Genomic DNA, 16,866 nt, shown 5'->3' with positions numbered 1-16,866 from the left:
CCCAGATTATCCAAACGCTAATTAAAAGTTTGTGTAGACACATTAGGGCTACAGTATAATGATTGGATGCGCAATTTCCCAGGTTCATCATAAGGCGCGTCTAACACATTGTTACCATGGTTCAGGGTAGGATTGCCGTTACTAGCGATGCAGAAAACACTGCTGCAGTTATCGTTATCACCTCCAACACCGTTCTATAGCGGTCCCACGGTCTGTTAACGCGTCGACGCTCGTGTTAATAACCTTTCATAGAGTGATGTTTCAATATGGCTTACTCTTACGTTGCCGTTTTTATTGAAGTTAGACTATGTATGCAATATTGCGCTGGCCGAAAATTGTCGCCGGTTATGCACATAGGTTACTGCTTCATATGTACAGTTTGTTGAACAGCCAGTGTCAATAACAATGCGTTGATTAGCTACTGGCGTATATAAGTCATATTTTTTTGTGAAAACTTCATAGAAAAATAAAACCATAAAAACAGATGAACTTACCCTTGTAGGAAAAAAAACGCTTAAAAATATCTTTAGGATGTTTGAGTTTCATCATCGGCGTCGTCGTGAGACAGGCGTTCCATCATACAGACAGTTGATGACGAAACGAACTGCCCGGGTTCGAACCTAGACAATCTCTAGGGTTAGCAGGTTTCCCCCTAAATCACTACGGGCCTATCATTCTGGGCGTACAGATCCGTGATTACCTCCGACTTCTACCATACTATTGTACAACCATATTAGTTCGCGTATCACATTTGGAATCACCCGATACTGCGTATTATCATTATATATTAATAAATAATGGCGAGCAATCTTATAATATAAGTGTATTGAGTACAGTGCGGTACCATATCTTTTTTTTTGCACAAACAAACATCTCTGGAAAACCAGTGCTGCTGCTACAGCGGTGACCTAGTTTGACTGAAATTTGAATGTCAACATGAGTTTGCTTTGGGGGCGGACAAAAAACACGCGCATATATTTACGCAATAATAAATTCAGCATAGATTAAATTATGGTTGATAAATTTCGTTTATTATTATTATCTGTCGATTAGTCAATGAGCTTGTTAGCTAAATCCAGTGCATAGAAGTTTCTATCCAGTAACATTCTTCTACACATCGTTCTATGGGCACGTTCAAATGCTGCAATTCGTCCTCATACTGGCTGAAGAAGTCATGTTGCAATGCCTGATCCGGTGTCAGTCTGTGAATATCGTCAAATACAAAAATACGTCGGACGAGGTCACATAATTGTCTTCTCTTTTCTGTTAGTTCATTATTAACATCTTGTTGCTCGCCACCCTGAACAATCAGTTCCTCTAAATTTTTCGGATTCTCAAGAGCTTCATCAAGAACATCCACGAGCTCATAGTTACCGTCTTTATTCAGAGTGAAATGCCGCTCCGCTGAACCAAACGATCGAAGCAGGTCATTCGACGGCATGCCGAGCACGGCAACCATTTGCCGTATTGAATGTAGTTCAGTCCACCCTCTGAAAGGAAGGCTGTGTGTGTACATCTGGGTCAATATGACGCCAAAGGACCACATGTCTATAGCGTACGATCGCCTTTGAGATAACATTACTTCAGGAGCTCGATATCCTAGCGTTTGTACAACTTTTGGCTTATGATGAACGGCAGGCATGTAACTTAATCGAAAATCACTGATCTTAATCCACGTCCACCCTGCCCGACATAGCAGAATATTTCCTGGTTTTAGGTCGCAGTGCACGACTTCTACCTGTCGCAGGAAGGCAAGCGCATCACAGATTTGCTTCGCGATTCGACGCGTAGTCTTAATAGTAAACTGGGATCCAGCATACATTGTGCGATGCAGGTCTGTTGAGAGTAGCTCCATCGTGAGGTAATAACGGATCAATGTTCCTTGCTTGTACTGAAAGTGGCCTATGAGCCACACAATATTGCTGTTCCGAAATTGTCTTAGATACGCCAGCACTCTTACCTCTCGCACAAAGTTTGCATGCATTACTTGTCCAATTTGTAACTTCAAAGCTACGTGTTTTTTTGTTATTTCATCAAACACACGATATACACAACCGTAGCCCCCACGCGCGAGTTCAACGGCAGTGCTCATATCGTGCCGACCCCCTAGTAGGTTCGACCGATCATTCGAATGCCGCTGTGGCAATCCACCCCGTAAGGACCAGCTGGAAACGCCTTCGCCCCTTCTTGGGCCGGTTTTTTTTGCCTTTCGTCGAGGCCAGGAACGCGTTCGTAGAAGCGTATTCGATTTGTGCATATTATCATTGTATGACTGTAGAGCACGTTCTTTCCGGCGAACTCGACGATGGCCGGAGGCAACTTCATACCGTACCTTTTCTTCGTTTAGAGGTGAACTTCCCATGACTCGTAACAGGATCTGTTATATATATATATATATATATATATAGGGGCAGGACGTCGTAATTCTATACTGTGATAATGGATTTGTTGTGTTTGAACTTAGTGCACAGACCTGACGGGGAAATCGGTTTCGCGTCCTAATGTTGCAAAATCGGTTGTATAGTGCCGAGCTGTTAATCTTGTCTTCATCATCAAAGCTGGAACACTGGCGAAATAAAGTTCCCTTTAATGCTCGTATCCATTCGCCCCACTATGGTCTGCTCTGATGTCAACACTTACTTCTACTTCGTTATTTTGCCACGCTTATTTCCATTATGGAAATAGACCAAGCATTGCATTAGACAAAGTATGACCGGAATTGAATATTTCTATATATGTTCTACGCTCGGATTCGAAATTAGACTACTTATTAATCCGTGGCGCCTGTTTCAGTAGCACAATTTCGAATTTTAGATATGTTAACTTTATGAGATTGTTCAAGTTACACTGTTCGCGCATACGTGCAGTATTTATCAATATTTTTCATATAAAATAAAGTTCATCTTCATTCTGTTCTACAGATGGCAACTGCTAAAGCGGAAACTAGGCTTTGTAATATTCAAAGAGCCAGATTATAATGTGTAATAGAGAACCATATGAAAGAGTCGATTTGAAAAGTTCCCTTGATGTTGCCATAAAAGCGCTTCTCCAGTTATAAGCGATACGCTTCAGCAGCATACGATTGTCGAACCATGTCCCTTAACTGCGGAGTCTTTCTCTGTCACAATATCACGATTTTCTGCATCAAACGTAGTTCCGAATGAAATCCACCATTTGCTTAAAAATCGGTGTTCGCAGATGACTCATTGTCGCCTATTTAGATCACACGTTATTATGACGTTCGCGTATAAAACGGTCATAATTGTATTGATGAAATAGTTATTAGTCCTATTTGATTAGTTTCAAAACAATCGATATTACGTTTCTTTCAAATATGGGCATTTCATGTTTTATTAATAGGGTCATCACAAAAAAATCCCTATACAAAATACTTTTATGTGCTCGGAATTGTATTTCCCATTTTTTTTTTTGCATTAAGCTCATGACGTGCAAAGTATTGGAAGCATAGCAGAGTGGAACGGTGTCTTACGTGGGTTCCCTGAGTTGATTGTTATTTCAAATAATTAAATACTTGTTAGATACTGATTTCAACAAAGGCAATTGTTTCCAATGATTATGCTTATTTATTTGTTTATTCAACCTTTACCTAAACTATGAAATTTTATCTTGTAGTTAAACCTAGCTAACATTTTGCGTAGCAAAAAGTTTTACAGCTTTTATTTGGCGTACACGTAAGCCTGCATATTCGTCATAATTATGCTATGCCACCCTGTTTTTTATTATATCTGTGCCCTTCTAACTTTTCTTTTTTTTTTTTTCTTTCTTTTTCTTCTTTTCTAACTTACTATACAGAACGGAGTAAACTTCTGTCCGCTGCTTTTTTTTTGTTATATATCATTATCAGGTTTGTCATTTTCGATTCTTTTATATATATATATATATATATATAACGTACTGCCTAATGGATATTTTGTAATGCATAAATATTAATAATGAAATAAATCGTATACTTTTATCATTCACTTTCATTCCTATTGTTTTAACATTCTTTGTGGATGATTTTACGACTGTATGTGTCGGACTTCTATTTTATAGACACATCATAGGCTTTTGTCTAAATGTTTTGGTACGTATTTGATACATCTATTTATTACAGCTGAAATACAAAGTTCGTTATCGGACGGAAACAGAATTACAGTCAATTTCTGCTATCTAAAGGGTTTCCTATACTTCTCGCTTGAAGGTGTGTCTAAACATAACAGCCTAAAGAAAAGGACGTTTATTGAGGTTAATGAGTCTATTGAGGCTATCCAACTTGCTAATCAAATTGTGTTTATAAAGGTGCAAGCGTAAATGTGAACTTGTATACGCAAAATGACAGGCACCGCATAGCAGAGATCGGGCGAGAAAGGCCACAGACAAAGGATCCGTGGCTACACGGTCAGGCACGTGTATTTCACGGCATCTCCTGCAGCAAAGTTTTAACAGTCAAGGTCCAGGAGCTGTGAAGCACCCCGGTTACCCAAAGGCCGACCGAAGGCAAACCTTTAGATAGTGTTACAAACCCGATTAGGTGACAGTTACAACATGGTTACGAATTATATCAACCTGCCTTCACCCATCTTTAACTATGGGGAGTCTTATGTGATTTCGTATTGTAACCTGAAAATAAAAAAGAAAATACAAAATAAAAAATAAAATGTAATATTTTTGGATTACTTTATGGTGTTTTTAAGCATACAGCAGAAGCATGCGAGTTCTTTTCTTGTTATGGAGAGCAGTTGCTCCGTTAAGGACTGCGTTTATAGTACTTTAAAAATGGATGCTCTAAAGCGCGGCTTCTAACCGAATCACTAGAAAAGATCCATTAATTATACTTTAAATGTTTTCTGCGCAGTCATTTAATGCTTTTCTTGGGTTTTGTATTCCTCGTCATTTATTTAAAATAGCGATTCAGGTTCGGCTAATAGCGTCCCGCGACCCTAAAATTAAGTACAATCCAGCGTCCGGGTCGAGGATCCTGCAATAGGCACACACGTTTGCAGATAGCGAAGCGTCAGCAAAACGCGGCCAGCCAGCTTGAGTTGCTCAGCAGATCCTTTTACCTCGCGATTATGGACGATGATGGCATACGATTATCTCACGACTGACAGTTCCTCTTTACGCTAAATGCGTCAAAGTTGTTGCATAGGCTGATGCGCGAGCATCTCTAAAACCCTTCGTGAAGGAATTACTTTCACCAATCTAAGCTTTCTGCGCGCTCGAAAAGGTCGGTCCGGGCCTATTTTACAGTTGGCCCATTTTCTATAACAGTTATGTTCCATGCTAAAAATGTTTCCACTTTCAGTTCCAGAACGGCGGGTCTAATTCTAATGCATTTTCCAGTTGCAAGTCAATGTCTTACAGCGCGGCTTTTAGAAATATATCTTAGCAGGCGTAAACGACGTGAGCGTCATGTCAAGCCTGAATTAATCCAGCGAGCTTTGGGGAGACTTTATTTGTGCCAACTAGTTCTCTCGCAGCCTCATAACATATACTTACGTTACGCATTTTCGATTATAACGATATCCAGGAGAGAGTTCGCAACTGATCGGTAGAAAATAGCGCTCCAAGTAGTAACAATTATTCAGATTCGACTCTGTAGCTATCTACGGTCTGAGCTTATTTTTTCGGTTTCTATTAAATCAACGAATCGCTACTTCTTGCACAGATAATCGATTGGAAATAATTCTCACAGAGCGGATATTCATTGTTGTACGTATCGATGTCCTCATCCGTCTCAGTGGGCGGAGTCTGGCTTTTACACCGCCCCGTTCAGTGGAAAGGGGGACTGACCAATGGCTAACCGCTTGCCGGTAAACGTTCGGCTCGGGTGTGCATGATTACTGCACCAATCACATGGACAGCGTTGGTTATACGACCTACGAAAAAGCATTTATTTTCTGTTCTCTAATGCTAAGAGATCTTTTCAGCAAACCTCCATCTTAAATCAGGTTACGTTATGAGATAGAGAAAGTAAATAATAAAAACGGGAAAAAAAAATCAATTCCTTGAATGGGAAATAATCAAGGTTACAGTTAGAATAGAATAGAATACGACTGTCCGCAATAGTTCAATGCTAGATTAGACAACATTAGCTGAGCAGATACTCTTCTGAATCGTTCATAGTATCCTGTACACTAGATTTATTCTACACAGGAATTATAAGAAAAACTTTTATTCGAATTTCAAAACGGTCTTTTTCAAAATGGCCTCGAGCTTCTCGGGTCTTTACAAGCTTTGCAAAATGTATAGTTAACATAGTACTTAAAAGTGAGTCTATTAATATGCAAAATAGTTTTAGACGGACGATCATATTTTTAGCTTACGTCAAATTTTTACTTATTTTCGCTTAGCGAGACCTTGGAATAAAAGTTAGGATATGCTGGCGTCTGAGGTGTTTTTTAATAAAAAAAGTTCTGCTCTTCACTTAAGTTCTCCCAGAGAACCTCCATAGCAACATCGAATAAGCCAATTATGTTCTGTTTTTATATGATGATCAAAGCACCTTTTTTGGATTATAAGATATAAGTTGGAATAATCTGGAAAAAAACCAACAATTTTTTTGGTTTATGTGTTTCTGCATTAGTGAATCTTGCTCTTTCTTTGAGACAAGCTGAATGATCTTTAAAGGATACAAATTTGAACACCATCCGTTGTGGTGACGCCTCCCGGTGTAATATGCCTCCGATTTGTTTTAGTTTATATGTTCATCTGCGTAAGCAATTTTTCTGTGGTAGCATTAAAAGTCAGATAAAAACTAAGTAAAATCGAACTAATCTTAAACAGGAAAGGATATGTCTCTTTTTCAGGACAAAGCATATCAGCATACTGACCTGTGCCCATTCATGCCGCTAGCAACTTATATAAAAGTCCATTTGACTTATGTCGCTTTGTATAGTCGTTACGTTTGTGGAACACGCTAACTAGCAGACGTTCTACAGCAGCTTACGGTTGTTCATCCTTTCTGTCGGGCACGCAGTCACTGTAGTTACTGATCTTAGTGGTAGATGGCGCCACGTGAGTCAAGAAAAATCCTCAGTGATTGTACACACTCATTGCAAAACTGGTTATCGGAAACAATAAATCGATAGGAATACTATTAATGTTTGTCGGATTAATAGATGCGGCGACAATTATAACAATATTGTAAGTAGTTCTGTGCTGCCGCTGATGTTTAATATGCGTTTAAGATCTTGTATTAACATAGCTAGTCTTTCTATATGCAATAGCGTAAGTATTATTTACTTGGGTTTACTTGAAATACTCTTGATGTCGGATCTCAAAGACAAGGAAAGCCTCGCTATACGAAAAAGCCTGACACTTACGTATTATGTGCCTTTACTATGACATGTGAATCGCTTCCGATTCGACAAAATGTACAAAGTTCCAATTCTAAGCCTACCTTTTCTCAACTTTGATATTGCAGTTTATCAGGTGTAGCAGCGTCATCATTAACTGCCCATGAAATCTAGTTGTTATGATCGCTATTTCTCATATTTTGTCTCATATAATATGAGATCGCATATTTTCGAAAGCTGCCTAAGTACTGCTTCTTATTCATCTTCATACTCCATAATTTTGGCGAAAACCGAGCGGGATGTTTTATTTAGTTGACAGTGCTACTAAATGTAATGGTCATGCGACTTCAGTTACATGTGGACATGAAAACATGCCTACCGTAGCTTTTTATTTATTTTATATCACAACAAACGTGTTTTGGTTCAAAAACATTAGAGTGGTCGTATTTTTATTAACACCATTAGATTGCTTCCAGTCATACCTCCAGTGACAGTCTCGTTCTTATTTTAAGCATAATTGAATGGAAAGTGATAAAAATAACTCGTTTTTTATTCAGCTAACACTCATCCTCACAATTTGTCACTTTTTTTTTGCCCTGTGTTTTGCCTGACAAAACTCGCGGCCATCCTTATCTTGGAACGGCGGCTTCAAACGGCAGAACAAAATAATTATAAGGAATAAGGCGTCAGACGCCCTGGGATTACTTCTTGGATGATACAACTTAGCGATGGTTTCAGAATAACATACGCTCTACAAGTGAGGTCAATCCCGAACCTGGTAAATGGGGAACGCGAGTGTTTCGAAGCGTAGACGTAAACTGAAAATGTTTTAACGTGAGAAATCAGTCTACTGACCCGATTTAGGCCACTAGTTTTAAGAAAATCCACATGGTAACTTATTTTGTTCTCCCCTGCATACGTTTGTGTTTAAACATTAATGTTCATCTGGAAGCAGAAAAAGGGAAAGACGAATGCACAGAAAGTGATCCCAGGATACGTCTAAGTTAATTAAATATCCTGAAAGCCCTTCAAAATTTCAAGCAAACATTGAAGTCTTCTGAGAGAAATGTTTGTGCTCGCTACGGAAATGCAAAACACGATACATAATAAAGTTCGGTTTATCTTTTATCGAGTTGGCGTAATTTGTCGTTTAACAGCGAACAGACTCTCAGCAAAAACCAAAATTTATACTTATATATATTAATAATATATTCTACTTAAGACTACACTTAACGTTTTTTTGCCTTCCTGGGACATCATCTATCTTGAAAACCATAAAGGCGCCTTTGAGTAATGCACTTTTATGATTTTCGTAAGACAGAACTAGCTTGCCTTATATAAAATGGCCGTAACTGTAGAACTGATGTGGATTCGTAAATAGAAAATCCAGTTGGTCTAATGGCAAACTGAACACAGAAAGATCTGAACTGTAAACTCTCCTACACTATAAATCTCTTAAATACTAACTTCCAGGCCTTGCATCCATCAACGTAATGATCAATACGTTCCTAGAAGTAAATTGTTAATATTTTAAACTGTCTCTAAAGTTGTGGATTTTACCAATGAAGTTCTTCTTTTACCTTGCATTACGACAATTCGAAATAACTTCATTACCACAACAGACGATTTCAGCTTCAATTTTCCTTGAGCTTAGATCAGGCTTGAAAGGCTGTGGTTTCATAGATCATAGGGGCTTTTTGCCCTCACGGGTGGTTCACCGTTAGCTAGATTCGATTAATCAGATATATTCGTCAAGTCGCTCTACGTGTTATTAAAAGCTGGATGCCGACAAATGTCACCAGACGCCTCCCGCAGATCATGACTGAGCCGGAGTCGATGACAGTGTTGAGTCAGTGTGGCATCAACGATATCTGAGCGCTCAATAGAGCCGCCAGACCATCGAAAGGCCAATTCCGCTTTAACCGGCTAATTTCGCGCAAGCTAATAGAGACCGCTGTCTGATTAAAGGAGGTTTGATCTGACACCAGTTAATGCAGCCTGTGTGGCTACCACTTGCTATGCAGGCTTCAACGTGGGCGGTCGCGATGGCCAATAATCACAGACCAAGAGCTTCGAATCAACAGATGAGTTCTGTGTTTGATTAGCGTGAATTGGTGCAGGGTCCCCAATGTTTAATTATGATCCGAATAGAGATATGGGAATCGTCACCTATCCAGAAAGTATTGTCAACTTTTCACGTGCTCGACGGCCGACTTGCTGTTCCGTACCCGTTGTTAGCAGCCACAGCAAATTACCAGCTGAAGTTTCGTAGCTGAGGTTTACCGTTCTACATATCCTCGATGTTTTTGCCGACGGATGCATGGCGCGTATCAAAGCGGACATTGTATAGCGTGCCGATAGTCGTGCTCGGAGAATCGACGTTGATTCCAGCGGCAATCAGTTTTTTCGGAAGGCAATTTTCAAGACCACATGTGCGGGCCATATGCGTGAAGGCACCATCTTGAGGTAAAGTCGGCCTACGCGAACCTCAAAAGTTTTGGTGTTTTGCAGGCATTTTACACATGTGTTTCACATATGGCTAAATCGACATGCTGTTGCTGAAGTAGTAACCGGCAGCGCTTTGAGGCTTTATCAGCTGACCTCGCCGGCCTAAAAGTTGACTGAACTTCACTCTTAGTGTCTTTATCGGCGCTGGTTGTTTCATATCAATGGTACGCTTCTCGTGACTTTCAGCATATGCTACTTGGTATCGGATGATTTGCAAATGAGGTTTGTAACGACTTGGTCAAAGTTACGACAACTTTTTCCACATGAAAATAGTTTAATTGACCGCTCGAACGACATGCCTTTAAGTTTGTCTTTTTTTTTTTATCCCAATTGAAATTTAGAGATATATATATAATAAAGATTAGCGTGAAGTATCCGTCTGCGATGCGTGAAAAGTTTTCGCATTTAATATCACACTGCTCGAACGCTTTCCCCATCTTCGTCACTCTGTGCAGCTAATGATAATAAACCTATTAAGCTAATAATAAGCAATGTAATTACGTTCGTGCGGCGGTTTCGTTTAATGCAAGTTGGGGTTCATTGCCAGCTCTGGCTCTACAATGCCTAAGACAAGTCCAATATTCACGGAAGATCGTAGCGGTCAAGCGACCGATTAATCAGAAGAAGTCCGGTCAGTAGAAACATAAGCAAATGACCATTTTTGCCAAAAGCGTCTTTTTGTCATGCGAGTCACAAACAGCGGCTACGGGCCTAGTAAGTTCCGTCCAAGATCCTAAAAAGAAGATCAGTCTTGGCACCTAGTGATAACAGTTTTCCGTGTCATGAGTGCGTCGAAAATGGCTTAGCATATAATGCAATAATCTGAGATTTCATAGAAATTAAAGCAAGGCAGTCGAATCTCGCCCAGGCACCCTTAATACTTGCTCAGATCAAATCGTACCGATCCGTGTTGAATTAGTGGCCATACAGAGCAATATTCTTAATTGTGAATGGCGTCCTAAACATATATGATCGATGTCCTCGGAATTAAACTTAACGATACTGTTGACTTGTTACTTCGACTGCTCGAATACATTTCAGAGAGACAAGACATAAATATTATTCCGGTTATAAAAAAAGGCATAGATAATAGTCTTCTATAACTACCTAATGGGGAGCGGTAGTTTGTTCATTATGTATAAAAAATATCGTAATTTTACAAGCAGTGATACTGGGTTAACGAGCTGGAAGGGACTGAATATGTCGCTTATTCATTTCTACGTCAGGTAAACATCTAACAACGTGTTTCCATGCAAAAGAGTCCCTGTTTCGAGAAAGCTAGAAGGGGTGAAAAGCCAAACGTATTTTGGCACAGGACGTAATCCTGGGTTCGAATTAAAATATATTTGGGTTCTTTTGGCTCGGCGATAGCCCACTTATATGTGATTTTCACATTAGATGACTCCCTCTATTTGACCGCACATGAATGCGCTAACTCTAAATCTGAAAGATTACCCTATTTGTGGTACAATTTCACATGATGACCTGAAGCGATTATGAGATAACTTTTTAAGTACCTCTTGGATTTAATAGGCCTGCGAAGGTAATATGTACTTGAACAATGATAAAATATTCACAGAAGTATAATTTTTGAAGAAAGAGTAATTTCTAACAAAGAAAATCTTAAAAGAAATGTATAGTCCCCAAGGAGGGGACGAATCAAGTTGGATGAATAGCCAAAGGACTACATTACTTGACATCAAACTCTAACGACCCACAATGTACAGATTGATTTTTATCGACCTTTATTATGCTTAAGCTACTTATAGCTGTCTAAGTACATGTTGGAAGCATTCAACAACTATTTTTTCTTGTGGGACACTCACATGAGATCAAACATTCTGGCACTCTATTGACGAGCCAAATTATATATATATATATATATATATATATATATATATATATATATATATATATATTTGCAATTAACTTGATTTACTCAGCAGCTGTATAACTCCAGCGACTCGTAGGCCAATTTCCCTTCTGACCGGAACTAGTGGCAGTCATTTTCGAGAAGTCTATAAACATTTCAAGTTAATTCCTGACCTGGGTGACTCCCTCCTCGGACGCTCTATCGACGCTCAGCTTTAGGCAAAGAGCTCAAAGGAGCAAGCGTATGAGAGCAGACAAGCATGCCAGCGACTCCGGGTCGAGAATGAGAAAAGTACGACCCGATTAAGGCCAAGCTATGGAATGAGTGGAGCGTCGAACTCGACCTGTAGGTGAATAAGGCTGATGATCGCTCGTACACGTCAGTCAATCCTTGGAACCAGCGCTGTAAGAGTCTTGGAGATAGATCTCAAAGAGGCGGAAAAGAACCTTGGCGCGGGCTCGGGTTCCATACCAGGAATTGCTCGAGACGAAGCGGCTAGCGTGTTCGCAAGTAGCTCAATTGAACTCGACTAGTAGGTACATCGCGAACGGGAATATGGATTGGGACTAGAGGGTCTCAGGTGGAGAACACCAGGGGGATACGTTGGGGGTGAGACATGGATGGACAAACTAAGTGACAGCGTATGTTGACTGCTTGGAGACACCAACATGGTGACACAGTGTGACCAAGGTATTAGCAGAGTACTCCCAGCAAAGGACACTTCACAAGGCCAACATGTGTTTCTCTACACACGGTTCGTAGTAGACGCGGCAGTAGCGGCCGGACGTATACGATGCATTTGGAATGACTGGCACCCATTGTTCATAAATCCTGTTGCTTGACATGACTGAATGTCGAGCCGGATAGCTTCTGTCTTTGGCGTAATAGTTTTGGAAATTCAGATCGCTGCTACCCCCGCTGTTCTGCTACAGGTCGGAGAACATTCATTAATAGTTACGCTTTAATAGTAACATTGAACAGGTGTAATACGTTGATCATCGCAGAATATTGGATCCTTTCTGGTTCGGCCAGTAACAGACACCCGTAGTAGGGATACGTTGCCAAACTTGAGGTAACTAATAGCTTGAATCGTAATCCAACTTAAACTTGCCTATTAATATGATTTGGCTATGCTAAGGTCTTAGTTTTGGTCGCATAGGTAAGTTCATACATTCAGTAATCTTACAATACCGTAGCAATTAACCCAGTACCTCCTATAGAAACATGTACTTGCTAGAATATCTTCGTAAAACGTAAAACATTAGCATCGACTGGTAGTAAGTCGATAAATCAATCTAATTTGATGCTAAACAAACGAAGATAATTAATTGTTTACAATTAGTGTAAAATATGGAAGAAAATAGAAAAATAAACGCAATCCGTATCGATATATTTTATTTAATTTTCTAAACGATTCAATCATAATTTAGATCTTAATATGTTTGTATTAAGAATAGCGTACATATAAAGTAGCAGAGCAATCGTAATGTACATACATATTCAGATTCGGATAATTCACTCTGTGTATGTAGTCTCGATTGATTAGAAATAAAAAAAAAAATAGCAGAGTAATTTTGAATGAATAGAAGATTACCTTCAAATAATGATAAAGCTTGAACAAGGAAAACGTAAATTATTCCTCAGTTTTAGTACAAGTCGTTCATAGCAACGAATGGCGAAAAAGTCAGCGTTCTGATCAACTCGGAGAGAAAACAGGCCGTCAAGTTAACAGTAAAAACAAACACTGGACACGTTTTTCTGAAGCTTTCGGACACCTCTTAAGCATGTCACATGCCAGAGCGGATTAACGGAGACATTGTGCCATCCGTGCTAATAGTCAGCGAGTGATTTGCCTCTAGGGAATTCGCCAAGTCGATGAGGTGTCTCAGAGGCGCTTTGACAACAACTGCGACAAAAAAGGCCAAAAATGTCTATACCTTCTCTAAACGCGACTAAGCGCTCGAGGTCACGAAAGAGGCCCGCCAATATCGATAATAATTAAGGGGATTACCGTGACGGATAATGTTCCCATGAATGTAAGGTCTGGAAGGATGTACCGTTCTAGTTTACAATGGTTCCACAATCTCTTGGCCCCTATGATCCAAGTCTTTCGGCTTTTAGCATTATATGCTCCAACAATATTCTTTGTACACAAGAAATTTATTTGCCGCAAGAAGAACATGCCAGCTCCGTTATTATGAAAACAAAGACAGCACTTTTTACCTGTCGGAACCTTTTATGTGTCCTCGGAGCACATGTAGCACAATTGACTATTGTACTGGGTTGAAATGGTGAGTGGCGTTGTGCCGATACTGATATTGTTTTCTGGAGAGGAGTCCCTGCTGATTCGATAGGCAAGAGGTTTGCTGGGGTATTTGTAGTTTAAAATACTATATATGTTCGACTCTTATAGAGTGCCTATAAGTATAATGATGGAAACTTGGACAAACGAAACATTCGATTCACACACGGTCGACATCGTAAATCGATAGGTTCAGCTTAAAAATTATCATTGTGCTGTACGTTTCTATTTATGCCGGCCTAATTCCTTATCCCGCCATAAATTCTCTCAGATATCCCGAACTGAGCGCCTTTAAAAAATCGTTACATATACTTTAATTACATCGCTATAGTGACACACAATCACTACAGCTTACAAGTGGATGCGAGTATCTGTCTGGGTCTAACCGTGTTGCCCTACTGGCCCCTTTCTTTCCCTCTATATAAAAACTGCATAGATGCATGCATCCACAGAACGAAGCTTTTGTCGTCCGGCTAAGATTAGATGCTGCTTGCTGCAATATGTATTATATGTACGCTTAAATGGAGCTTAATGCATGTCCAGAACATGGGCTGTGCGCGTCCCACAACTAAGCGTCGTGGCACCACACCATACCGCGCCCAGTCGCTTGTTCCAGGCGAAAAGATGACTGCCAAGATCCTGTGTGAGTAGGCGGTAGTCGACTCTCTCTCTCTTTTTCTAAGTTTGTCTGGAGTAGGAGGCGGCGTGTCCCCCGGCTACCGCCGCCGTAACAGACGACGGAGAACGACTATCGCTCCGTAGAGATGATCAATGATGATGGCGATGTTGTGACAGTTCCACTTCCTAGAAGGGCGCCGGCCCCCTTGATAGCAGTCGACCACGACGACAACTACAGCAACAACAACAACGACGACAACAACAATGACGACTAGGACAATGAGTGTGGGCCAGCGGAGTTCGGTACGGCTCTTTTGCTCAGGCGAGAATATACGAAGAATAGGTGTCTTCTCGCGCCGTAGAAGGTCCGTACATGACTTGGTCGTCGTAGAATTTGTCTGCTAGATTGATGCGATTCCACAATGTTCCGTCAGTTCATACATACAGAGGAAAAGGCTACTGTGCAGTCGATACATTTATAATGTAATAATTAATCGATGCAATCGGTGCAAGATGTCGGTACATAGGCGATTTCGCGCACTGTTGACGAAATTGAGCCGTGTTTGTATTCGTAGAAAATACGTTTGTTAAGCCGTAAACCATTTTACCTCATGTGGTGAAAATAGCTGCGACAAGCATGATTTCAGGTCATTCAATATGGCTGGGGGGCAAGGACGCGGGGTTGTGTGTATATATAAGTGAATGTGTGTGTATTAAACAGGTGTCAGGAAAGAAAGGGTTGACGTACGTTAGATTAGTTCTTGGCAGTAGCTAGCGGTAATAATGGCGATGCTGTAGTGGCAACGCCTTTGCCTTTAGCAGAAAATACATTGAGCCAATTTAAGTTCGAATCTATACGCAAACATATTTTAATGCCCTCAGTCAAACGGTCCCGAAACATACTGAATGTGGCCATAGTCCCTTCTACTGCTAGGTGATTACTCATACCGAGGGCATTCTACGTTTTGAGAAGTTCCTGAAGCGATCTTAGAACAGCGGCACCGACGCTTCTCATAAACGCAACGGCTGTTTAGCTATATGCACCTGTGTTAACTTTGTTACTTAGAAGTATTTAGAGAAAAACTTTTGACATGCCTTACTAATAAATTCTTAAAAGTCACCCTCTTAAGAGTATGTCAATATGCTCTGTATTTTTTACAGTCATGGATACTGCGCCCCACTTGTGGACCAAAAGGACGGCAAGTGGTGCCTTTATGTTAACTAAAATAAAGCGCTACTTTTTTGCCTAACATCTAATAGCTTGCGGTTTATTATTGTAGCCTAGCATTGCCGTTGAATGGTTCAAGTTGTACATATATATGATTCGCTTTCGCCATTATGTAGCATTTATCACATATACTTACTTTACTAATCAAGATTCCAATTGAAAAACTGGACCAATTTCGTTCTGTAGAAAGATCAGGAAGAACTATTGCAGTTCATCGCGGTGCCGTCAACTTTTTTTTACGGCGAATTAATTTTCGAAAAATGTAGCAAATTGTTCAAAACGTATTTTTGCAGAAGGTGTGGTCATGTCAAAATGGAGCGTCTGCAATTAGCCAATCAGTTGCAGTGCCTTAAGGAATACTTATTATTGAAGATATTAGCTCGTGTCTTTCATAGCAATGATTCCGATTCATACCTTTCAAAATCGTCATAAATCCACAGGATTTTTTGCAACGCAGAGGATATTGCAATGCAGAGTACCCCCCCCCCCCCCCCCGAAATACAACCAATTGCAATAATACAGAAATTAGCCAAAACGAGGCTTGGTTGTACCATACAGAAAACTGTAAAACCAGCGTAAATATAGTAACTAGAATAAAATGTTGTTTTATTTTTTTATTAAGACGTTATATATAAGACGTTAAGTATCCCAAATGTGTGTGTTATTGGATGATGTTGAATCAACCTTCAAGCTTATCAAACGTTTGGCGTAATAGATTGCGCACTACAGTAAATAAAGAAAGGATTTATTACACATATACATTTTAATGGGAAAATTCCTTTTTTTGATGAAAAAAACTAAGCCTAAATATATACATAGTGCAAGCACATAATCGCTTTCCTCATGAGGTTCACCCCCATAGCCATTGCGTACCACTCTAAACAAACAGTAAGTATATAGTTAAGGTGTCCGTGCGAGTACGTAAACTAAAACCTATTCAGCTCTCATTATATTCGTCCTTTTTAAACTTTATCGATTTCCTCCTACGTAGGTCGTCGGCGTACGATCGTTCTATGGGCTAGATGCTATTTCCTGT

At 40.0% G+C, this 16,866-nt stretch overlaps 1 protein-coding gene across 1 annotated transcript; it reads right to left on the bottom strand.

Annotated features, from left to right (window-relative positions):
* Positions 1–1,011: 1,011 nt before the first annotated feature.
* LOC111249272 (serine/threonine-protein kinase minibrain-like) lies at positions 1,012–2,740 on the bottom strand. The gene has a single exon (XM_022802903.2). It carries the CDS (start codon positions 2,360–2,362, stop codon positions 1,070–1,072), a length of 1,293 nt encoding a protein of 430 aa, XP_022658638.1. The 5' UTR covers positions 2,363–2,740; the 3' UTR covers positions 1,012–1,069.
* Positions 2,741–16,866: the final 14,126 nt, after the last annotated feature.

This window comes from Varroa destructor, unplaced genomic scaffold (assembly GCF_002443255.2).
Source record: "Varroa destructor unplaced genomic scaffold, Vdes_3.0 BEIS01000004.1, whole genome shotgun sequence".
In the NCBI taxonomy this organism is placed as follows: Eukaryota; Metazoa; Arthropoda; class Arachnida; order Mesostigmata; family Varroidae; genus Varroa; species Varroa destructor.
Note: the sequence above shows the minus strand (reverse complement) of the source record. Positions and strands in the feature narration are given on the sequence as shown.